Source organism: Microcaecilia unicolor, chromosome 2 (genome assembly GCF_901765095.1).
Source record: "Microcaecilia unicolor chromosome 2, aMicUni1.1, whole genome shotgun sequence".
Taxonomy (NCBI): Eukaryota; Metazoa; Chordata; class Amphibia; order Gymnophiona; family Siphonopidae; genus Microcaecilia; species Microcaecilia unicolor.
Window position 1 is genome coordinate 414,722,343 of NC_044032.1, and position 25,981 is coordinate 414,748,323.

The 25,981-nt window shown below is 43.2% G+C and overlaps 1 protein-coding gene across 6 annotated transcripts in view; it reads left to right on the forward strand.

The window, feature by feature from the left end:
- Positions 1 to 25,981, forward strand: part of PDLIM5 (PDZ and LIM domain 5) — a 403,074-nt gene that overhangs the window by 160,083 nt on the left and 217,010 nt on the right. For 3 of the 6 annotated variants that reach the window (XM_030190704.1, XM_030190703.1, XM_030190708.1), the window contains exons 4-5: positions 20,255 to 20,297; positions 21,299 to 21,762. In XM_030190704.1, coding sequence (XP_030046564.1) covers positions 20,255 to 20,297; positions 21,299 to 21,762 — 507 coding nt within the window. The remainder of the gene's footprint in view (positions 1 to 20,254; positions 20,298 to 21,298; positions 21,763 to 25,981) is intronic. The other 3 variants (XM_030190706.1, XM_030190707.1, XM_030190705.1) reach the window with 2 other exon arrangements.

A 25,981-nucleotide genomic window follows, 5' to 3' on the forward strand; every position in this document is an offset into this window, starting at 1 on the left:
ATTCAAAATTTTAGAATATTATTGCATTGATTTATATGTATTTTTGTCTATAAATACCCCATACATTTCTAGAATAAATTATCAGCACACAAAAGAAACCAGAGCACTCATCGCATCCTAAAACTTCTCCCTAACTTAAAAATCTTAAAGCTATCAAATTTGCCTTAAATGATGGCCAGAATTTTGATCACACCAGGCCCTGCCCCAGCCTAAGGATGGCTGTATATTTGAGCATCATTCATTAGATTAAAATTAATTCTATAGAGTTTCATTTTTTGGTAAACTAACCATGATAATCCCAGTGCTGCAAACTACTAGACATCTGCATCCATGCTTTGGCACAATTAAGCTTACTGCTTATCAAAACAACAAAACAAAACCCACATTCTTAAAATATGCCTTATTGCTTCAGAAGATAAGCTTACAAAAAACTAGCCCTTTCCTTCCTGCTTTTAAAACTGCAGGCCTTGATACTGTATAAAGTGATACCAACCTCCACTTGAGGAAAGTGGCTAATACAAGAAGTAGTATACACTAACTTTCACCATTGTTTACATTTCCACGCATTCTTGATCCATCTACTGCAGTCAGGATTTGAGGTCAGACAGATCACTTTTTATTTGGAGGGGGTGGGGGGGTTGTACAAATTGGCTGATCACTCTTCTGGGACTACCGCCGGTCCAATGTGGCTGCCGGAGGTAGTCTCCCCCTGAGCGCATGCCATTTCCGTTGGAAAAACAAAACCCCCAGAAATGGCTTGCACGGCGGTAATCCGGTTAGTGCAGGAGCCCTTATCGCCACCTCAGTGGTTGGCGGTAAGGGCTTCCCACTGCATGGAGTTCTCTTACCACATGACCATGTATGTCTGGGGTCTTTTTACCCGTTGCAGTAAAAAAGGGCTCTGGAGTCCTGGAAAAAAAATGTCCCCCATCGCTAGTACAGGGCCCATTTTCCCACTGCTTGGTAAAAGGACCCCTAAGCCCTGTTTTGGGGAGCAGTACTGGAAAATTCTGGCAACAGGGAAAAAACCTTTCCAAAGCAGAGTCAGCAGTATGTACTTCAGTGGATCCATTTAATTTGGCATATGTCGATGAGCTATGTCTTAACAGAGTAATTTTAAAACTAAATGCGTAAGTGGATGCAACCAGTGTTTGTGCAGTAGTGGCAATTTTTGAAACGGAAAGTACACTATACATTCCTTTTTCTAAACTGCTGCTTAGATATGTCTCTTGTAGCAGCACACATCTGTATACTTACACAGGCTCTGGAGCAAATGTAAATATACATGTATTTATCGAGATTTGCACATATGCTTTGACTTTTGGGAAGTACATATGTAAATCCTAAGCTCAGCTCTCGGAAACACCCACTTGAAAATGCTTTATATATGAAAGCCCTTCTAAAAATTACCTCCTTAACATCCACTGAATTCAAAGAGAAAAAAAAACCCCTACAGTCTGCAAGCTATGATCTAGGACAGACTGTTTATTATCTAAATATTTCAAAATGGGGAAAATTGAGCAGTGTTAAGCCAACCTTAAATTGTGACTTATCCAAAATAACAGATTCAAAAATCTGTCCCCAAATTTTACTGCTTAACTTTAAACCTCGGATCAGGAAAGATTCAGACAATTTCTGCAATAGTAAAACATACATTTTCTGGTTCATTTTAACAAAGTACATGTTGGAATGACCCCATGGTTTTGGCCACAGTACACTCTGCTGTGATGCACGGGATCCACATGTAAACCCTAGTCTTTCAAGTTTGGATGAGCCTCGGTGTGCCATGGAGATCATGAACTCAGGTCTAGGTCAGGATAACCTATGCAGGATTACAGGAATTGAATGGACTTCCTCTCATTTGCCACACTGAGAATAGGTAGCGCAGCTTTGTAAGAGGCCCTTTGTCACTTGATGGGGAGGGGTGAGCAGGAAAATGGGGTAAACCTAATCCAATAGATAATTCCTGAAATAGGATTTTTGCTTTAACATAGGGAGCAGCCATAAACTAAACATTTTAGTTCTAAACAAAATAGCTTCCTTGCATAAATTTTGAAATAACATAACTTCTTGAATTTCTTAGAAAATTCACAGAACTATGAAAGCAAGAATCTACTTTTACAAAGTGTAGCATGGGACTCAACTTGATTCAAATCCTGTGCTTATCTAACTATACTCACACGGAAATCTGTCTATCACCAATTTCTTACCCCTGTGTCTACCTGACCACTATTAGGAAACTTAGATTGGATGGATGTTAGGCCAGCCAGTAAGAAAAATTCAGTGATTCATGATGTTGATGAATACCACCTAGACTCCTTGGGAATATCAGATGTGGTTGGATGAGAGCTGTAAATCTCTATCTGATTTAAAGGAAGTTCGAAAAAATTTGCTCTCGAGTCAGTTTGAATCTGCTTTTTTTTCCCATTTATCTATAAATGTTTTTATTTTCAAAGAACCAAATATACAAAGAAAACTATAAGTCGAATACAAAGAACAGCCCCCTAGCAACCCCAGCTCCCCCTCCCCCTCCATCCTTGTAGCCCAGAAGCTCAAGGGACACACTGGGGGGTCTTCAGTGCCCCCCTGTCACAACCACCCCTCCAACCCCCATGCTCTGCAAAGTCCAAAGTGGTGGTGAGATGAGTCCATTCTTCTTTATCCAGGTCATAACAGTCATGGAGTCGAACCATGAGAATTTCGAGTTCTTACAACTGTTCAACACCTTCCATCCTGTCACTCAAAGTGGGTTCATGTGCTGTCTTCCAGTGAGCCACTATCTCACAATTAGCCACCTCTAAATATAAGCGTTTCAACTGGACTTGCCAACGCAGTCTACTCTTGTTACTAAGGCCCAACAAACATGATTTAGGATGCAAAGGAAACCTCTTGTCCAGACCCTTCCCCATGCACTGTACCACTGAAGTCCAATAGGGTTGAATCTTCCTACATTCCCACAAGACGTGATAAAAGGTACCTTTAGCTTCCAGGCACCGCCAACATATATCAACGTTTATATTCGGAAACATTGCTTTCAATTTGACAAGAGTGTAATACCATCTTATAACCACCTTATGCACATTTCCCTTAATCAATGCGCAAATAGAAGCTTTGTGCACCTCCTGAAACATCCATTTCCATTCACTCTGCTCAAGCTCCTCTCCGAGATAAACCTCCCGCTGGCACATGAATCCATACTTTTGGAAAGTCTGACCCAAGGTCATCTGTAAATTTTCAAAATGCTTCATCTTATTTGTGTCAGACTGTAGCCAACCCTGCCCTATCATATAATATTTGACCTGCCGATAAGGGAAAAAATATTCCCTCATCTAAGCTTATATGTAGTCTGCGACTCCTCAAATGAGGAGAAACCCTCCGTATTCAGGAACTGTCAGAAAGTAACTAAACCCCTTCCTCCCATCTCCAAAGATCCCACTGTCCCACCTTCCAGAAATAGGGAACAGGACCGGTGTTACAGAGGGGCAAACAGGGCAGCCGCCCTGGGCCCCACAGCTCCAGGGGGCCCTTCGGTCCAGGCATCTCTTCCCCTTCTTCACATCTCAGTCTGTCCCTTCCCTTCCCGGTCTTATTTAAAAAAATGTATTTCCCTTCTCAGAGGGACCCCGGTGTGGCAGCCATTGTCACAAGCTACCTACAGCTGCCCCAAAGCTTTCCTTCTGCCTGGATCCGCCTCCCTATGACACAATTTCCTGTTTCCTCCTGAGTGGATTGTGGCAGAGAGGAAAAGCTTCAGGACAGCTGGAGGCAATTTGTGAGGATAGCTACCAGCTGGGGCCCCTCTGAGAAGGGACATAAAAAATTTTAAGAAGACCGCAAAATGAGGGGAAGGGAGGGAGATGGACTGTGGTGGGGAGAAGAGGAAGGGATGCTCGGACCGCATAGTAGCAATGCAGGTGGGGAGATTAGGGAGGAGGGGGGGGGGGGGGGTCAGGTTCTCCTTCCTTAATCTCTGCCCTGGGCCTCACCATGTCTGAAATCAGCCCTGACAGGGGTTCAAAATGGATGGATACCAGGGATGAACTCCTATCTTTAATATCCGATTTCCCCTTCACCTTACCTTACCATCCCAATAAATGTTGCATGAATGGGTTCCTGATGTGTTGAATAAACTCTTGTGGGATTTTAGATAACCAGAGCAGCTTTGGTAAAGGAAAAAGGGAAAAATGTTCTTGCTCTAATGCCACACCTCCCTTTTGTGGAGATACCTTCCATTCCAATACTCTAATAGTTTGAATCAACTTCTATGCACTTGACATATGCAGCAGCAGGAATTTAAAAACTGAGGAAGTTTGCATTGTTGTAGGAAACTATCTTACCTCTAGACATCAGGGAGTGATTTGGGTTTTCTTTTTGTTATTGTATTTGAGGGGGGGGGTGGAGGGAGAGGGGGGCCCACTAAAACCACCAGAGATTGTATTTTCAAAATCAGAACCAAAGAGGAGGATAGGTGCCACTAGACACTAGGGCAATAGTTCTTACGTCATGAGAGAGGAAGGGAGGGGGTCGGTCATGTTGGGGGTGGGGGTGCCACTGGGGATTTATTTTTTTAAACTCACGGGGGAGGGGGGAGGGGAGGGACCTACTCCTCACTTTATACCGCTGCTTGATGCACCCTCCCTGGCTCCTACCCTGCTAGTTCACCCTGTTAGATGCTTCTCCCCCTGCATACTCCTTGTATACTCTTCTAAGTTTTCCTATTCTGTATTTTATTTAATGTTTGTAAGCCACATTGTGCCTGCATGAGTGGGAAAATGTGGGATATAAGGGAACAATAAATAAATAAATAACTAGGTCAGATCATTTCAGGGTTGTGAGGGTGCTGGAGGGACATTATTTAGTGGGGCAGAGACTTGGCCGTAGGTTTCCTGCATTGAACTCCTGTGATAAAACATCAGCATGCAGTTCTGCATTTCTGTGAGGTAGCTGATCAGCTCTCTTAGCATGTATTTTTAATATGCTGTGTGTTAATGTCTACCTCGGGAGTACATCTCAGTGCTGAAACGCTTTTAACATGCAGCAGCCATTAATGAGCAGGTCAACTGCTCATTAAGCGTACGCTGTAGCCCTCAGTAGCTTTCTGCATCAGCCCCTATATGTTGTAAGGACTCTTTGGCCCAATAGAATGTCCAGTGACATATGTTCGTAGCCATCAGAGGCATCAAAAGGGAGTACAACACAAAATTCAGCAGCAGATTGGTGGGAAAAGTGAGACTACATACCAGTCACAGGTCACCCAGGGTCAGTAGGTGCCCTTCTGTAGCTTATACACTGTTTGTGCAGCGCTGCGTATGCTTTGTAGCGCTATAGAAATGCTAAATAGTAGTAGTAGTAGGGCAGCGGCTCCCAAACTGTGCACCATGGCACCCTGGTGCACTGCAGCAAACTCTCAGGAGTGCCGCAGCAAATTCTGACCTCCCACCACCACCTGAACTGCTACTGCTCCCCCCAATCCGTCTGCCTCCTCTCTGTCCCCGCTCCCCCCCCCACACACCCATCCCTGCTGCTGCCACCGCTGCTTCTCTAGATGAGCAGTAGCAGTGGCAAAACAAGCTGCAGCCACACGGCAGCAGACTCTTCAAATGCGTGGCTGACGATCCTACCCCTTTAACATCATTTTCTGTTCCGGGGCACAGCCAGCAGCCGCGTCCGTGGAGTGTCCAGTCCCGCGTGGCTGTAGCTTGTTTTGCTGCTGCTGCTGCTGCGCTGCTCATCTAGAAATGCAGCAGTGGCAGGGATGGGTGTGTGGGGGCAGCAGAGACAGAGAGGAGGTAGATGCTGAATTAGGCAGAGAAACAGAGAGGGGGCTTAGGCTGGATGGAAGGGGGAGTGCAAGGGAGGGCAGAGGCTGGATGTAAGTGGGGAGGGAGGGAGGGCAGAGGCTGGATGAAAGGAGGAGAGAAGGAGGACAGATGCTGGATGGAAGGGAGGGTGAGAAAGAGGGCAGTGGGCACTGGACCTCTTCAGCTAGTGGGGCTTGGGCAGCCCCGTCAGTATAGGTCGGACTCTGGTGGGGGTGGGGTGGGGGGTGGAACGAGAGGAAATACGTAGCCTAGGGACGTTATGACTCGAGAAACTTTGGGAACCACTGCACTAGTACTAGTGATGGTGGCAGCCATGGTTTCCTGTGCAGATAAGGGCTATGGTAGAATGCAGTTTCCTATGTGCAAACCCTAGTCATCCTTCCTGCAATATTTTGTATAATCTGTATTGTACTGTGGTTATTAATGTATTTAAACTGCTAGAACTGGATTTGTGTATATAAATTTAAATAAATTCAAAATCAGTTTTTAGGAAGGTCTGGGGGAAAGGAATTACAGTAGTCTGAGTGACTTAAGGCTGCTGCTTGCATTACCACACTTAATTCTGATCATGTAGTCCTGTTGAAATTAAAATAAGTCTAGAGAGATTGTTTATATGCAGACTCCATTTTCTAGTGATACCACAAGAAAAGCCACCAATTTGGCCTTTGCCACAGGCTATGTGAGCTGCCACATAATCACAGGAATCCAGGAAGGTAGAAGACAGATTCCAAGGTATGGAGACGAGCAATTGAAGGGCTTATTTCCAAAACCTGCTAAGTCCATATTAGCTGCATTGGACTTAAAGAACTTCTTTCCAAAACCCTCTAATTGGGTACAGACAGCTTTCCTCGTCTATCTTCCTCCACACCTGCCAGTCCTTAGGCTGCTTGCTGTCACCTATTTTCACTACAGTTTGTTGAAGTCAGCTGTACTACCCTTCATCCAGTGTCAGTACAGGTCACTATGGGCCTCTTTTTTTTTTTTTTTTTGTTTCAACTTTTTTATTGATGGAACAATCTGGCATGTACAACCGATTAACTTCAATAACAATTATTAAATACAAGTGTTATGCATCTGTACAGGGTGAATATCGTTTACCATCATTATTTTATTTTGTTTTCTCCCCCCCCTCTCCCCCCTCCCTTTTCCCCTCCCACATGTCCCAAATGCGACTTAGATTAGGCAATGCATATTTTATTCTCTTTGAGTTCGTCTCTGTATGGATCCATTGTTTGCAGGTAGGCTTCCATTATCCCGGGAGGGAGCCCTTGTTCTTGTGGTCCCCTCCCGGCTGAGCCACTGGCGCTGTCGAGCATTGCCCAAATGTCCATCAGATCTTAGTTATCAATAACATAGTACCTTGGTAACATGTATATTAATTATTCCCTTTTCAGAATGATACAAATTCTCCCCAATCCCTCCTCCCCCCCGCTTGCCAACCTTTGTTCGGGAAAAGGTTTACTCTCTATATGAGCATCCAGATCTGTGTCACAACGTGTTGAGTAATAGGCTCCTACCCCTTGGATTAAGCCCTTGTAAATAAGGTCCCCATATTTGCATGAAACATTTTTTCCGCTTTGGATTACCTTTTGCCTCCCTGGCCTCCCATGTAGCCATCTCATGTATTTGGTTCCGTCAATGCCAATAGGCTGGTGGATCGGGAGATATCCATTTTTGCAAAATGGTCTTGCGTGCTATCAGACTGACCTTACGACACCAAAGCCTAGGCCCTTTCGCCACTGCCGCGAACGCTGGTTGTGTGTCCAGCACGTAATGTTACTATGGGCCTCTTTTATCAAGCCACGCAGCAAGGCCGACGGAGCTTTACTGCACCGGTAGCTGCAAGTGCGGTTTGATAAGAGGCCCTATATTGGCTTGGCATCCAATTATACCTACAAATACCTTAAGTTTGCAGCTCCTGTTACCTTTTCAACATTATTTCTGCCAACAGCCATCCTCACAAATTCTGTTCATCAGACAAGCTCTTGTCAATATTAATTGAAAATAGTTTTGGGGTTTTTTCACAGCAGGTATAGGCATTAGACTTATTTGGGTTTTGTGTTTCCGCATTTATGTGCTGTTTCTATAAGGCAGTTCTTCCCAAAATAGGTTCCTGGGAACCATAGGGTTTCTCAAACTTTCTTCAGAGGTTCCCGACTGTAGAATCTGTTTGTATATGTATGTGTGTGTGATATTTTAGGGGTTCCACCATAGTAAAAAGTATGGCAATCACTGCTGTAAGGTGACAGAATGTATATCCAGCTGCTGGTTCAGGGAACCTTCATTCCAGGCCTTGCTTCACAGGTACACTAAAGCATTCCTTTTTTCAAAACCAAATATGTTTTTGTCAACTCAGAATTGAACTGTTTTTTTTGTAATATGTAAAGAATGTAATGTTCACCCAGTTGGAAGGGAGTTCAAATGAGGTGCATTTTCTACCTGCTTATGTAGACCACAAGAATGTAATCAAATAAGCCAGTGGTCAAGCTGTACAGAAAGGATTTATCTGCACTGCAGTTTTGTATCTGTTTTCTTTTTGTGCCAGTGGGAAATTATCCCATAGCTCACTGGGGCCCATTTCATCCTTGCTCACTTTTACAACTTGTAAACAAAGCTGCCACCAGGAACACGAAGGGGGCGTTTCCTTTGCTTTGAAATAATTTGACTGTGCCATCCCATTTTCTCTAGTGGCAGAAATCATTCTGTAAGTTGGTGTTTCCCAGCTGTGAGGCCACCAAACTGTTCTGGTTGTCAGAGTAACCAAGATACTGGGATAAATCGTGTTGTATTAAATGCATGTGGGTACAGGCCTTTATAGTTATTGAGGCTATACCAAAAAAACAGAGCTGTGCCTGGATCTCAGTGCCCTTTTGTTGAGAAATACTGCTGTATACGTATTTGAGTTCAGAAAGGGCAGGGTAAGGATGTATAATACCATGCAGTAAACTCTACAAGCTCCCATCAAAAGATTTACAGGTCTTTTATTGTGGTATTTTCCAGAAGTGGTGGTATGTCTGGTGAACTTACCTAGCTGTTTTTCCACCAACCCCAAAAAATGTTCTTTAGTCTCAGTTCAGCAGTGTTTATAGCTAGGGTGAGGGGGAGAGGCTCAGACTTCCAAGTAGTGTCTAGGAAATGCCACTAATAGATAGATAGAGGATGAATAAAATTAAAGATAACAATATAAGAAGCATATGTGAGCTACTTGGGATCTTTGTTTCCTAAAAAGGCACTGTGCTGAACTAAGGAATGTTTTGAAATTCAGTAAAAGGCAGAAATATTCCTTAAAAATGCATTTGATGCCTGAGAACCCACCATGTTCCTGCCAGTCAGTTTCCATGTAGTAATTCTTAAGAAATTTAATCTTCAAGCTCAAATGATATTGGCATAATTATATGAAGATTTCCTTCCCAGTTTGATTATGCATCCACTGTCATTCAGATTTGGATAAGCGTGGCTACTGTTAAACCGAATGCACAGAAATAAAAGTTCATATCTATTTTGATGAGCTGTTTGCGATAGTGATGAATAAATCACTGTCTGAAGGATTGTTGACAGCTAGTTTGAAAAGGACAAGTGTTAGCCCTATTTTAAAGATCCCAACGCTGGATTCAAAAGATCTGAGAAATTATCAGCCTGTATCCATACTGTCTCCATAAACAAAGTTATAGAGGAAGCAGTACTGGAGCAGTTGCAGGAATTTATAAATACTTATCATATTTAGATCATTTTCAGTTTGGGTTCCTTCAGTATCATGGAATGGAAACCTTCCTTTTATCTAGTTTTGATGTGTTTTGCAATGAGGTTTTGATCGTGGAATTGCCTTTGTGTTGGTTCTGCTGGATATATCTCCAGCTTTTGACATAGTAAATCAGGAACTATTGATTATTCATGTAAGGGAGGTGGGAATAGCTGGTAATGTGCTGAAGTGGTTTCAGTCTTTGTCTCGACACTTGACATACAGTAATAATGTTGTCTCACAATGGTATTCATTGCCAACCAGGGTGCCCCAAGGTTCAGCATTGTCCACCATACACATCTATATTGCTCCAATACATAAGCTGTTTACTGCCCTTGCAAATGATAGCCAGGTTTTTTTGGTCCAATTGATGACACTTTACAAGTTACACTTAAGTTTTTTTTGCTATTGAATTAATGTGGTTAAACATTGGACAGCACACAGTAAACTTGAGCCCTTACGCCAAGCCCCCTCCCTGCCCGTCTTCAAGTCTTTGCTTAAAGCCCACCTCTAGCCAGGTTTTTTTGGTGGGTTTTTTTTTTGGTCCAATTGATGACACTTTACAAGTTACACTTAAGTTTTTTTTGCTATTGTATTAATGTGGTTAAACATTGGACAGCACACAGTAAACTTGAGCCCTTACGCCAAGCCCCCTCCCTGCCCGTCTTCAAGTCTTTGCTTAAAGCCCACCTCTTCAATGCTGCATTTGGCACCTAACCCTTACCGTTCAGGGAATCCAGACTGCCCCAATTTGACTGCCCCTATCGGACCGACCGTTCACTTGTCTATTAGATTGTAAGCTCTTTGAGCAGAGACTGTCTTTCTTTGTTAAATTGTACAGCGCTGCGTAACCCTAGTAGCGCTCTAGAAATGTTAAGTAGTAGTAGTAAACTTACATTGAATTTGGGTAAGACAGAAATTTTCATACTTGGACTTGACAGTACATTCCCAATATCTGATTTTCTTAAGGTTGGTGAGTGGTCTCTCCTAATTAATAATACTGTAAAGAGTCTTAGCATTTTTATTGATGCCAAATTGAATTTAAAATCACAGATTAATGCAGTGGTTAGGAAGGTATTTTTCAAACTGCACTTAGGACCCTGTTTACTAAGCCGCGCTAGAGGTGTGTTAGTGTTTTTCGTGCACGCTAACCATTAACACCTGCTACCTGTGTAGGCGCCCACAATATTCCTATGGATGCCTACACAGCGCACGCTAATTTTGTGCACGCACTAAAAACACTAGCGCACCTTAGTAAACAGGGCCCTTAATTTTCCAGTTGAAGTATTTTAGCAACTAATTTTCATACCAATATCCAATTGTTAGTAATTTCTTCAAACAGGTGGTAAATAAATCCTAATAAATAAATTTCAACCTTTGATTAATATAACAATCTGTATTTTGGACTTAAAGGCCCTCCAATTATACAAAACAGCTGAACTTTTTTTATTGGACTCCATACATTTGATCATATCTCTCCTATTTTGAATGGATTGCATTGACTCTCAATATATCAGAGGGTTCAGTTTAAGGGCTGTTAACTATATTTAAAACTTTGAACCATGAGACATCAATTGTGTATTTGTGCTGTGCTGAAGTTCTATCAGCTGCCTAGATTGTGTCTGCTGGCATATATTTTTATTTATTTATTTATGTATTTATTTATTAGGATTTATTTGCCACCTTTTTGAAGGAATTCAGTCAAGGCAAGTATGGTATGGTATACTACTTGCAATGACAACACAGTATGTACTAGAACATTATAATTGGTAGTGAAGGGTAAGGCAAAGTTGTAACATATAGATGAGTAAGAAAGTAGGAAGAATTAGAAAGTAAGGTGATTGATTTGAAGAAAGTTACACGTGAGGTCAGAGAGATGGTTAAATATTATCTCAGCTAGGGTAGGAGTGGATATACGTCCTGCTGCAGTTTGTGCAGAACATGTATACCCTGGAGGAAAGGAGAAACAGGGGTGATATGATACAGATGTTCAAATATTTGAAAGGTATTAATCCGCAAACGTACCTTTTCCGGAGATGGGAGGGCGGTAGAACGAGAGGACATGATATGAGAGTGAAGGGGGGCAGACTCAAGAAAAATGTCAGGAAGTATTTTTTCACAGAGAGAGTGGTAGATACTTGGAATGCCCTCCCGCGGGAGGTGGTGGAGATGAAAATGGTAGCGGAATTCAAGCATGCATGGGATAAATATAAAGGAATCCTGTGCAGAAGGAATGGATTCTCAGAAGCTTAGCCGAGATTGGGAGGCGGGGCTGGTGTTTGGGTGGTGGGGCTAGTTCTGGGCAAGACTTCTACGGTCTGTGTCCTGAAAATGGCAGATACAAATCAAGGTAGGTATACACAAGAAGTAGCACATATGAGTTTATCTTGTTGGGCAGACTAGATGGACCGTGCAGGTCTTTTTCTGCCATCATCTACTATGTTACTGTGTTACTCAGTCAATCCTTGCGTGCGTGAGTGAGACTAACAAGTTAGTTACTTCTTCCATTAAAGGCTTGGTTGAAGAGCCAAGCTTTCACCTGCTTCCTGAAGTAGAGGTAGTCTTGTGTTAAGCAGAGTCTTTCAGGCAATGCATTCCAGAGCATGCGGGCTACTCTAGAGAAGGCTCGCTTGTGGGTATCACATCTTTTAATGTCTTTTGGAGAGGGTGCAGTTAGTGAAAGTCCTTGGGAGGACCTTAGTGTCCTTGGCGGTGTGTGGAGGATCATCCTATTCTTTAGATACTTGGGGCCATATCCTTTCGGGTCTTGAAGATCAGACGTAGAGTTTTAAATTTAGCCCTGTATTGTACTGGTAGCCAATGAAGTTTTTGCAAAAATGGCGTGATGTCATGTCGCTTGCAACCTTCTATGAGTCTTGCTGCTGCATTCTGAATCAACTGGAACTGGTGCAGGCCCTTTGTAGTCAGACCATTGTATAGTGCATTGCAGTAATCCTGTCTTGACGTTCCCATGGCATACACAACTGGGATAAGATTTACCTTCTTCATGTAAGGAGAGAGGCAGCGTAGCTGTCACAAATAGTAGAAGCAGCTCTTGTTAGATGTTCCCTCATTTCATCATGTTTGTTTAGCAGAAACTCATGTGAGTGCATTTTCCATGACTGGACCAGTCTTAGAATGCCTTACCAAGAAAGCTGAGAATAACCAGTATGACCACCCTCTGTAAAATATGGAAGGTGTACTTGTTTAAACAAGCCTTTTTCTGCTGCACTGTGGAGGGTGTAGCTAATTTAATTGAATGATGATGAATGAAATATGAATCTCTTAATTCTGATGCAAACTAGAGACCTGCATGGGAACGGGGTTCACAGTAATCCTGAGGATGGAAGTAGTTCCGTGGGGATGGAAGCAGTTCCTGTGGGGCGGAAGCAGTTCCTGAGGGGTTCCCGTAGAAGTGTACGCTGCCCTTGCGCCAGCCTCTCATCTACCAAGTACCAAGTTCTTTGAGTGCTGTCTCCTCCTCCTTTTCCTCGCTGCTTTAACAGCACAGATGCGGAAAGTCTCCATTAACGAGGTGGTAGAGACACAAATGGTGACAGAATTCAAAAAGGAGTGAGATGAACACAGAAAATGGAAGTTATAAAAAATCAAAAGTTAAATGGCTGCATGCATGTGGATGTGTTGAGTGATGCTTAGGTGGCATCTTATCTGATCAAAGCAACTCACAAGTTAACAGCAAGAGCGTTTTATTATGATAGTGGTATAAAATAAAGAGATAATCTCATTTGATATTTAATTTATTGCAGACCAAGGAGTTCTTGCATCCGATAACTAAGCAATTTAAGTTTGATGCAGATTTCTTCTTAGCTTTCCGTATATAAGGTTACTTTTGTTAATAAACGGTTTGTAATATCACCTTGTTCAAGGTTGTTGTGTATTCCCATATTTTTTGTTTATTAAAAAGTTCTAGTGTGTTAAAACCTTTTTGTTCATATGCATTATGCTTTTAGCCCTTCTAAGGTCTAAATACTAAGGATCACATTTACCTTCTAGTGTCCAAACATCCCTTCCCTGGGTAGATAGTATGAAAAGTTGGTTTATACCCATATACAATGGGCCTATTATTGATGACATCTGCTTTATTTTATACATTTAGCAGGACTGTAGATTTTAGTGCTTCTGAATTGATAGGTAATTATTGACCATGGCCACGGTTTCCATGCATAAGTTAGGCCAGCAGAAAAGCATGTCTAACTTATGTGTATAAGCTCGGGGAGAAGCTGAAATTTGCTACACAGGATGACTTTGGTACTCGTCCCTGGCCTATCTCTTAACTCTGCCTCTGGGTAACACACAGGCCTTCATTTTACAAACCCTATTCAGGTTTAATATGTACATAAACCGGAATTTAAAACCTTTATCTTGCAATAACATCTAAGCCCCATTTTACAAAATGTGGGATGGCAAAGGGGTATGACCTGGGTGTGTTTTGGGTAGGACAGGGGCATGGCAAGTTCATAAACATTTAGTCCCCATTTCAGAAAAGGGCCTAATAGCTGTCCTTAAAGAGCGACATCAGGAGTTACACCTGCTCCAAAGCATGTTTAGGATTTTGTGAGTAGTTGCTCTTGAGCAGCACTCCACTGAAGGAATTAGGGGGTTGCCCCCTTAATCCCTAAGTGGCTTTTGCCCTCCCGCCAAATGCTAAACCAGCAAGGTTAATAGGTCACTGTGACACAGTCAGGAACCCTAAGATTGCAAAGACAACCAGTTATATGTCAGTTTTCTAAATGTCTATATTCTATATGGATTTTAATTAATATTTATGCTGCACGCACCTGGCACTTAAACGGCCATTTCTGTTTATTTTAGGACAGGCTCTATGTAGGCAGATTCTGTTCTAACATACAGGTGAAAATTGAAATGTACTAACCTGTACGTCTGAATTCCTAGTTCTGACACATCTAAAATGGTGCTGACTGCTTATATGCATACAATGCACAGCCATAGATTTCACACACAAAATGTGTGCATATAACCAGTCTGAATTTAGGGTTTTTAAAAAAAATTGTTGTTGTAAATGTGGCGGTGTTCTATATGCTGAACAGATAGGCCTGCTAGCACTGGTAGTTGGGTTCAATCATTTTTGAGCAAGGTTCAGATTTTTAATCCCTGGCAGTGAGAAGTTAGGACTGCAGAACTGAGTTGGTATTAATTCTATATGAAAGCTTGTAGACTACAAGAGTGGCTCTCTTCTGGTGTTGCTCAGTGACATAGTAACAATAGATGATGGCAGGTAAAGACCCATACGGTCCATCCAGTCTGCCCAACAAGATAACCTTATAGCATAAGGTAGTGGTTCCCAAACCTGGTCCTGGATGCACCCCAGCCAGTCAGGTTTTCAGGCTATCCACAATGAATATTCAGGAGAGATTTGCATGTGGTGGAGGCATATGAATATTGTGACTAACTTAAAAACCTGACTAGCTGGGGTGCTTCCAGGACCAGGTTTGTGAACCAATGGCATAAGGTATAATGTGATACTACATATGCAGATTCTCTGTAGCCTTTAACATGCGGGTTCTGGAGTTACTATCATCTTTTGATCAGTTGGGACTGGAGGTGTGGTAATGTGATGTTCTGAGAATCCTGATTGCAATTAGGATTTAGTAAAATTATTTGAATGTTCAGTATCTAGGCCCCTGATTTTATAGCATCCCACAGAGGTCCGTTTTCTCTCTTATTCTTAATACCTGTTTACAACCACTAGGTGAAATAATTTTAGCAATCTTAGACTAAATTACTTTTTAATTGTCATTTGGCATTGCTGTAATGTGGAGCTGATCAGAGGCTGCAGTAGAAAAGGGTGTCTTCCTGGACTGGCAAAATTGTGTAACTGCAGCCTATCTAAAGTAAATCTGAATGTCTGTGGCTGAATAGGCAGAAGATTCTATTTAAATTTACCTGATTGTTTGTGGCTCACAGCACAGTTGACCGTAGAGGCTCACTTATTCTAGGTGATGAGAATGGGATATACTCTTTACAACAGTTATGGGCACAGTGTGTGGGCCTATTTCAAGGCGGTTATTTACTAACAGCAATAGCATAGAGTATCCATTACTAAATGACCCCTAAAGGTGGTGTGGATACTACCTCTTGCTGTTATGAGCCAGACAAGACTACTGCAATTCCTGATGTCAAGGTTTGCCAGTAGGGCTATCGAAAAGGTTGCAGATTCTCCAAAAGGCTTCTGTGAGGATTCTTGTGGGAACCAAGGACTAGGGTCATGTGAGGTTGATCCTGAGATGTTTGTACTGTTAATGTGGAGGACCAAATTCAAAATGTTCATGATGGTTTTACAGGATGGGCATATCTGGTTCAGCGTACACCTGCTAGAATGTTCTGTCCCAACAGGTTTTAGTTTTCACCCCTTTATTTGGTGGTTTCTAAATTTGCAGTCTCTAGATGCACTGTGTTTAACTCTGAGACACCTACCATACAGAATTCATTTCCCTTGAACACTGGAATTAGTCCATAAGGCGAAGAAATTCTTTTTACCCAGGCTGCTTCCGTCTATAAATAGGCTGCAGACTCTGCTGTAGATCCTGACTTGTGCTGTCGCAGAGGTATGGTAGAATGATTAGGACCTGACTTTAAAACCTGACGTTGATAGTGCCACAGAGAAATCATTTGGAAATTCGTTTGCAATTATTCAGGTGGGGGTCTTTTGAGACTGTGACCCACAGAAGGGCTTCTTATCTATTAGAATAGGTATAGGGTGAGTTTAGATGGGGGTATGTGTTAATTTGATGATGGAGGAGAGGTAGTTGCTATGGGAAGAGTTAAGATTTTGGGTGTGATGGATGGGGTGGGAGTATTCATGCGTTGTTTTCTGTGTACTTTTCTGTATTTCCATTTTGTGCCTGTCTTGTGACTTGTAGCAAGATGGTAGAATATCAGACTGAAGAGGTTACAGTATGTGAGGTGTGTTAGTTATTTGCTGCCCATGTTAGTTTTTATAATTACATTGGATATGTGCACACGTTTTTTTCACAATGGGGATGATTTACTAAAGATTAGTGTGGACTAGCATTATTTCACTTTACCTGTCTCCAGGACCCATTTCATGCATTGGGTCCTGGTGCAGATAACATAATAAGTGTTAGTGTGGGGCATTCACTAAAGGATTGGTGTTCAATATTATTCCCTGTCGTGCCTTCACTATAGGATTGTTCTACTTGTTCAGAGATGTGATTGGTTTGTAGTTAGAAGGGCCAGAATTGTACAATAACCACCCTCTAGAAATGTAACCTGATTGAGGTGTGCTACAAGTATGAAAATACCTTCTGAATAGCCTGACAACCAGCCCTGTTCACAGCTCTCAAGAACATCGAGAGATGACAATGATTTCATCAGACAGCTACCAAAATTGTGCCTAACCTACAACACAAAAACTTACACAGAGTGATGTAAGGAATTTCCAATAAAACTCTTTGAAACTACCTAGATCTAGGAAAGTCAAGCATCCCATATAGTAGGGGTGTCCAACCTTGGACCTCGCCATGTTGGGTTTTCAGGATTTCCCAATGAATATGCGTGAGATCTGTTTGAATACAATGGATGCAGTGCATGCAAATAGATCTCATGCATATTCATTGGGGAAATCTTAAAACCTGACTGGATTGAGGACTGAGGTTGGACAACCATGACTTATAGGAATTTCAAGGCCAAAGGAACTGATGGAATTGAAAGGAGGGGAATAGAAAATATTACTCACATTCCCATCTTCAGGGTTTGGTTTTATTGTTAAAGACCTAAGAGGATCTTTTACTAAAGATTAGCTCGAGTTATCTGCAGCAGGGCCTATTTTATTCCTATGGGCCCTGCTGCAGATAACTGAAGCTAATCTTTTGTAAAAGACCACTATAGTGTACTGTTTGTCAAAGCACTTTCAGTAGCCACACCCACTGTTATGAATCAGGATGTAACCTGCATACTGGATGACAAGATGGTTGGAAATACTCTGGTGATTCCTGGTGATTAAATGATTGTAGTCAAATGTGCACCTAAGGCTTCCTGGTCATAAATTAAAAATTGCTCGTTCTTTTTCTAATCTGTTACCAGTGTTTTAATACGTACATTAAAGACTTACATTAAGGTTTTTGCTGGAACACCAGCCTGAGTTCTCCATAATTAATAATTCAGTTTTGCCATATCGGCTCAGGGAACTGAGACACAGGCTTTGGGTATGCAGACAAGATTTTATGATCCTCATGACAAGTGGCTAAATATTTGATGCCGTGAGCAAGAGGGCATGTAGATAAGTAAAAGGCTTGTATGTAGCTTCCAGCATAAGCAATGTACCTACTACATATGGATTATTGGCTTGTAGTGATCTGGTTATGCTAACAAGGATTGTAATGCACTGGCTCAGGAAGGCTATTCTCAGGTATTTGCAGCAGGATGAAAACAGAGTGGGGTTGTGATAATAGAAGTCAAGGGAACAATTGGAAGAGAAGAACCTTATCTGATTCATGGTGTGCATGCAAGGATGTAAGGGAGATTAGATGCTGCTTTTAACTCCTAATCCTTACTCACTTGTTCACTACCAATGTTTTACCATTCCCACTTTAGTAATTCCTTGTCTCTTATTTCTCCTGTTTGTCTGTCCTATTTAGATTGTAAGCTCTGTCGAGCAGGGACTGTCTCTTTATGTCCAGTGTGTATAGCGCTTTGTACATCTAGTAGCGCTATAGAAATGATAAGTAGTAGTAGTAGAGGTAATTGAGGAGGTGCAGCATGAATGTGCTTGTATGAATGCAAGAAGTGTGAACTCTTGTGTGAATTTGGATTGAGAGCCAATGTAGTGACTTGAGAAGAAAAGGTTCTGTGGTTACAGCAGTATTAGAGGAAGGTGAGCTTAATTTTGAACTGACTAATAGAGAGGTGCTTCAGTGATAGACCCATGCAGACTAGATGGGGGTTTCTGCAGGATTTGTGCTAGCATTTTATAAAGACACATAGGTTAATAGGACAGGAAAGAGCCTATGTTTTCCCTTTGTTCCCTGTTATGCTCTCTAAGGGCTCCTTTTACTAAACAGTTAGGCGCAAACATGCACCTAATGCAGCTTAAAATGGTGTATCGCAGGATGTGCTCAGGCTTCCTGTTGTAAGTGCCAAATATGCATGCACTAACAGCGCATGAAAAAATATTTAACTTTTTTTGAGGGGGCATGTAAGGGGGGAGTGAAGAATAGGTGATCTGTGCTAATCTGTTAGTGCAGATACGTTACTGCATGCTAACTGGTTAGCACAAGGACAGCACATGAGCCCTTACCACCTACAAAATGGGTGGCAGTAATTACAAAAAATAGGCCATTTTTACAGCTGCAAAAAAAAAAAAAATGGTTTTAGCACATGAGAGAAACCTTTGCAAGACTGCACTAAGGCCACATTTTACCACAGCTTAGTAAAAGGAGCCCTTAAATTTCTTTTGCTGTGACTGCTGCTGTTCTGTTCAGTGAGGTAAGCTGATAAATAATTCCATCTCATCTGCACATGGCAGAACGGTTAGCATGTAACATTTATCACATAGAGTGCATACAGAGTAGCAATATGTTTGAGGTGTAATTGGTAGATGATGTGGCTTAGCATGCTACCAAAACTATGCATTGGTGGTGGTATGCAAAAGATTTATTTCTTGGCCTGCACAGATCATAGAGTTTGAAAAATTGCAAATGCTCCAGAAAAATCTGGAACTGTGTGATCATAGTAAAGGAAGGGGAACGGGGCCTGCCACAGTTATTTAAGAATGTTATTGTACATGAGTGCTGTCGGCACTTACCATAAGAGGCTGGAATTTTGGAGAAGGCATGTGCATTTAATTGGTCTTTTTTTTTTCTTTAACAAAACAAAGCAAAAGCACTCTTTAGTGGGAATTTTGTCTGCTGATGTCAGTAGAGGAATGTAGCTCCATATCTGGAGTAGCAGTGTTGTAGGAATTTCATATGTGCAGTATAATAGAATCCATGCTACCAATAAGACAGTACCAAGTGTGTGTGTTTGTATACATGTATATAATATATCCGAATTTAAAAAGGACCTTTCTGAAATGTAGGCAGTTTTCAAGATCATCCCTGCTTGTGATGAGTGAGTAGAATATTTAAGTGGTTCTTTTACAAATGCGCGCTGAAAAATGCTTGCAGTAGCGTAGGTACAGATTTGGGGCGCGCGTTGATCCATTTTTCAGTGCGCCTGTAAATAGGCCTTTTTAAAAAATTTTTGCCGAAAATGGACGTGCAGCAAAATCAAAATTGCCATGTGTCCATTTTGGATCTGCGACCTTACCGCCAGCCGTTAACCTAGCGGTAAAGTCTCAAGCGATAACTGGGCAGTAATGACCTATGCACGCCAAATACACACGTCCGAAAATAAAAATTATTTATCAGACGCGTGCCAAAAATGAAATTACTGCAAGAGCTATGCAGTAGCTGGGCGGTAACTCCATTTTGGCGAGCTCTGGGCACGTGTAGAGCCTTACACAGTTTAGTAAAAGGACCCCTAAATGTTTTCAAAAATCAAATCTTTGCAGTCTTTAAACCCTGTGAACCAAGGAAAAGGCTGAAACAGTCTATCAATGAACCAGATTTTACCTGGATGTGTTGACTTTGTTAAGCAGCCAGTTTTCCAACACAATTTTAATTAATTTTTCATCTTTCATTTTTGTTACCAGAGTACCAGCTGCACCAAAACCTCAACCTGTTCCTACACAGAAGGTAAGTTCCTGCTGCCAGTCTGGGGGTAAAGTGTCCAGGGCTGGCCTTAGCCTGGTGATGCTCTGTGTTGCCTCCCTCCCCTACCCGTCCTCCCCTACCCTTGGAGATCCAGAGAGTGAAGTATCTGCCTGGGAGCACCACAGCGGCATCCCTAAGGCTGGCCCTGGAAGTGTTAAGAACTGCTAGACATCTTCAGCATGCGATCTTTAAATATGCATTGACAGTTTATGGAAGGAGCTTATACAAGGACATAGTTCGAGTTCCTCTTATGCTTCAAGACTCTAAAATTAGATGCCCTTCATGGATGCCCAACTTTTCACTGTAGCCTCTTTCCCCATTCATTACAAATCACCAGCGGCATTTGGCCGGTGAGATTACTAAATTGGTTCATGCACCTCCAATTTTGTTAACATCTGTGGTGCTGCCTTACATAGTGGATGGACTGTTCTACTGTAAGTAATCAAAATATTATGCAATTTCAGTTATTGAGAAATTTGGAAGAATGCCATTTTTGTGTGTCTGTGAATGGTCCGTCTTCTTGTATAAGAGCATTAACTTTCTGTACAACTTTCCAAGCCTTTTGCGAAGTAATGTTAATGAATAAGAGGGACCTGCAGCAGGCAAGCCATTAACTTCTTAACAGCTACTGCTGCTGCAGTTTTTCATCCTTAGTGCATCAGTTCAGTAAAGTGGCATAATTAAGTACCTCATCTAGAAATGTGAAGCACATCTGACAGTGAAATAGCCATTCGAGCTCCTTCCCTCCTGTGCAGCACAGTCATATCTCAGCATGCACCTCTTAGTGCCACGTGTATGAATTTTTGTGCCTGTTTAAGATTTTACTGCTTAACCCTTCTTAAACCATTTTGCTTTCTTCCTTCCTCCTTTAAGGTAAAAAGTTTAATCTCTTTCTCATTGCCTCAGCTATTCTCATGCTTTATGTGCCTTGCATGTGATTTGCTGTGGTTTTTTTTGCATGTGTTTTTGTTTGTTTTATGTAGGATGAGCCCAGAGAAGTATTTAAACCTGTGCCCATAGCATCTCCTGTCCCTGCTGTGCCAAAAGTAGCATCCACTACCAGCGTCGCCTACAATAAAGCACCCAGGCCATTTGGGGCAGTGCCTTCGCCAAAAGCCACCTCCATTCCATCTGCATCCTCCGCCTTCACCCCACCCTCCATGGCTGTTTCATCACGTGCTTCCCCTCCACCAAATGCCTTGTCTGTGTTGGCTACGGTCACGCCACCTCCACCTGCTGCACCTGAAATGCACACTAGTCCCAGGCCTAGCAGCGATGAGTATCCACTGGCACCAAGCGCTGCTAAAGCTACAGTTAATGTCCCACGGCAGCCCGCCATGTACGGTACAGCCACGAACCTGCGTTCCACTGAGCATGCCCAAGAGGTGGTTGAGGGGCAGAGAAGAGGAGATGCAGAAAGCCAGGGGGACAGTAGACACCAAAATGGGTAGGTGGCTGGAATGTCTTTACTGTGAGCTGCTCTGTTGGGCTATGTTTGTATTAATTTGACCAAGTAAATATATATTAACTTTTTCTTTTGTCTCTGGGTTTGATGTCTCTCTTCCCCACTCCAAACCAAGAACAGTTTTAATCCTGTGCAGAATTCTCTATTCCTCCCTTTTATAAACCTATGTGTGTTATATACTTGAAAGATTTGAAGATTAAAACATGGAATAAAAACAGATGAACCTCCAGCAATAGGAAATAATACAAAACAATTGATCATTGTAAGAAGCTCAGAACTGGTATGACAAAAAAAAATCCCAATAATAAGGAAGAGGCAGCAGGCACATCTTATCAGCTGCAGAGCGATTCACAAAGAATGGCAATCTTGATTCATGAGATGAAAAATATTCCCAGTTACATGCAGCCACTCAGAGGAGAAATAGTTTGAGTATGAAAATGCTTGTATATGGGATTCTGGAGAATGAATGGATTTGCTGCACAGCAGATCTGAAACAAGTGGCAGAAGGGCTCACATTAGATCTTCTGTGGTATAACCAAAGAAGGGCTTTTGGTGTGGTTGAGGCTGGATCAGTGTGGTACAGTGTTATAATGCAGTTCAAAGCAGGACAGTAAAGCCTTACAAAGGATTAGATGGCAAAAAATGCTTTTCTCCTATCTGTCCTTTACGGGACTATTGCAGTGTTCTTTAGTGAAAGGCCTGGGGCTAGTGGTAGCCCCTGGAGACCTCTAGGCAGCTCCTATCTTCATTCTGTGTTGTTTTTGTTTTCTTTACTTTGCTTCTCTATGCAATCTCAGAAAGAAAGGGGGAAGTAGACGGTAGGAGGAGCCACTTGCTTGAAGGACAAGGTATTTCTCAATAGACAAGAATGCATTTGGAAATACCCACTTCCATTACGTTCATTCCCACTATTCCAGGATGAGTGGGTAGTTATGTCCATCGACCAGCAGGTGGAGATAGAAAATACAGAACTGAGCACCACTACATACAGTGGTGGAAATAAGTATTTGATCCCTTGCTGATTTTGTAAGTTTGCCCACTGACAAAGACATGAGCAGCCCATAATTGAAGGGTAGGTTATTGGTAACAGTGAGAGATAGCACATCACAAATTAAATCCGGAAAATCACATTGTGGAAAGTATATGAATTTATTTGCATTCTGCAGAGGGAAATAAGTATTTAATCCCTCTGGCAAACAAGACCTAATACTTGGTGGCAAAACCCTTGTTGGCAAGCACAGCGGTCAGACGTCTTCTGTAGTTGATGATGAGGTTTGCACACATGTCAGGAGGAATTTTGGTCCACTCCTCTTTGCAGATCATCTCTAAATCATTAAGAGTTCTGGGCTGTCGCTTGGCAACTCGCAGCTTCAGCTCCCTCCATAAGTTTTCAATGGGATTAAGGTCTGGTGACTGGCTAGGCCACTCCATGACCCTAATGTGCTTCTTCCTGAGCCACTCCTTTGTTGCCTTGGCTGTATGTTTTGGGTCATTGTCGTGCTGGAAGACCCAGCCACGACCCATTTTTAAGGCCCTGGCGGAGGGAAGGAGGTTGTCACTCAGAATTGTACGGTACATGGCCCCATCCATTCTCCCATTGATGCGGTGAAGTAGTCCTGTGCCCTTAGCAGAGAAACACCCCCAAAACATAACATTTCCACCTCCATGCTTGACAGTGGGGACGGTGTTCTTTGGGTCATAGGCAGCATTTCTCTTCCTCCAAACACGGCGAGTTGAGTTCATGCCAAAGAGCTCAATTTTTGTCTCATCTGACCACAGCACCTTCTCCCAATCACTCTCGGCATCATCCAGGTGTTCACTGGCAAACTTCAGACGGGCCGTCACATGTGCCTTCCGGAGCAGGGGGACCTTGCGGGCACTGCAGGATTGCAATCCGTTATGTCGTAATGTGTTACCAATGGTTTTCGTGGTGACAGTGGTCCCAGCTGCCTTGAGATCATTGACAAGTTCCCCCCTTGTAGTTGTAGGCTGATTTCTAACCTTCCTCATGATCAAGGATACCCCACGAGGTGAGATTTTGCGTGGAGCCCCAGATCTTTGTCGATTGACAGTCATTTTGTACTTCTTCCATTTTCTTACTATGGCACCAACAGTTGTCTCCTTCTCGCCCAGCGTCTTACTGATGGTTTTGTAGCCCATTCCAGCCTTGTGCAGGTGTATGATCTTGTCCCTGACATCCTTAGACAGCTCCTTGCTCTTGGCCATTTTGTAGAGGTTAGAGTCTGACTGATTCACTGAGTCTGTGGACAGGTGTCTTTCATACAGGTGACCATTGCCGACAGCTGTCTGTCATGCAGGTAACGAGTTGATTTGGAGCATCTACCTGGTCTGTAGGGGCCAGATCTCTTACTGGTTGGTGGGGGATCAAATACTTATTTCCCTCTGCAGAATGCAAATAAATTCATATACTTTCCACAATGTGATTTTCCGGATTTAATTTGTGATGTGCTATCTCTCACTGTTACCAATAACCTACCCTTCAATTATGGGCTGCTCATGTCTTTGTCAGTGGGCAAACTTACAAAATCAGCAAGGGATCAAATACTTATTTCCACCACTGTAGCTCCCTGCTAGCAGCTCAGCTCCTCAGTATCTTCTGTCTCCAGCAGGTGGATGGACAGACTTCCTCTGTCTCTAGTTATGAGGCCTTGCTCCTGGTCCAGTTGGTCAACTGGTTCCCAGTTGAGCAGTTGAGCAGACATACCTGGTGGTGCTGGGTCCCTGTCATGCCTTCCCCCTGGGATGTTCTGCGCCTTTTCCCAGTTTTTCCTCTGTGTGAGAGCCTGCTCAGCAACCAGTCTGCTCAGAAGATGAGGAGTAGCAGGCAGCACAGTAAGTCTGGCAGGCTGGTTCTGCTGCCGTGCCCTGCTGTGACAGAGGGGGTGACTATGTCCCCGGGTAGTGTGGACCTAGGGTGGTGGGTTCTTTTTGCTGTGCTTCAGGCCTTGGGACATCAATGGGAGCACTGCGTGTTGGTGCTACATAAAAAAACAAACATGGAGGAAGTGGAGGAGCAGTTTTAGTGATTGGATCAGTGGAGTGAGAACCAGGGGAGCCTGGTGCAAATCTCACTACTGCTCCTTGAGGTGTTTGGCCGATACAATCAGACTGTAATTCTTCCTAAGACAGAAACTGCCTAATCTCCTGATTCTATAAAATAAAAATAAAATAAAACGGGTGGGTAGCGCGGTGTGCCACATGTTTTCCCACGCAGCGGCAGTCCCTGGCCATGGCAGCCCCCACTTAGAGTGCAACCTGCTGCCCGCCATCGGGCAGCTAGGAGCAGTGGGCGGTGTTCTCGGACCACGGCACGGTGTACAGTCTGGTTTCCGAGTGGAGGAGCTGATTCAGGGCTCGCACATACAGGGTGCGCTCGGTCACAGCAGCGCTTTTCTTTTGACTCCGGTCCCCGATGCAGGGCCTCGGCTCTTTGCCTCAGAAGGAGGCAGGAATGGCGACCATTTTGTTTTTCAGCAGAAGTGAAGCCCCAGTGCAACCATGTGTGTCGGTGAGGGTCCCTTTCGGGGGGGGGGGGGGGGCTCTGGGTCAGGGCCATCCCTTCGTCTGCTCCACCAAGCCTTGGGCCGGGGCTAGGAGCTTCTTCTCCAGCGGACCTGGCAGCTCCGGCGAGAGAGAGAGGAGATGGGGATCTCCCTGCCTCTTCCCAGGGGATTGCGACTGCTGCCCCGTGGAGACTTAGTCTCGGATTTCGCTGCAGTTGAGCTGCTAGGAGGCGGCCCCCCTGATTTCAGAGGCAATTGCCACACTCCCTTGGGGAGTTTCCAGAAGGTAGTCAGGCGGCTAGCCTTATGAAGGGCCTCAGGGGCCCGTTCAGGGTGTTCCCCCATTCACCTGGGCATTCAAGTTCTGCTTGCCGCAGTGTGGAGTGCGTCTGACACAGGCCTACAGTTTGGGAGGACTGTGACTCGTTCTTTTTTCTCTGGTGCCAGAAGGAGGAGATGTTCCCTTACTTAGGTGGTCTGTGTGTCTGCAGTCACCTAAAGTACTTCCCTCCTGGTGTTTGGTGACTTTGCCTTGAGGGATCTGCTAGATAAGAAGCCAAAACGGGCTTTGCAGTACACCTTGAAGTGACTGTTTTGGAGCTGCAGGCTTTTATTTGTGGCCCTTTGGTGGCACATGCCTGTTTACACTGGCATCAGAAGTCCCTTTTCCCAGGGCA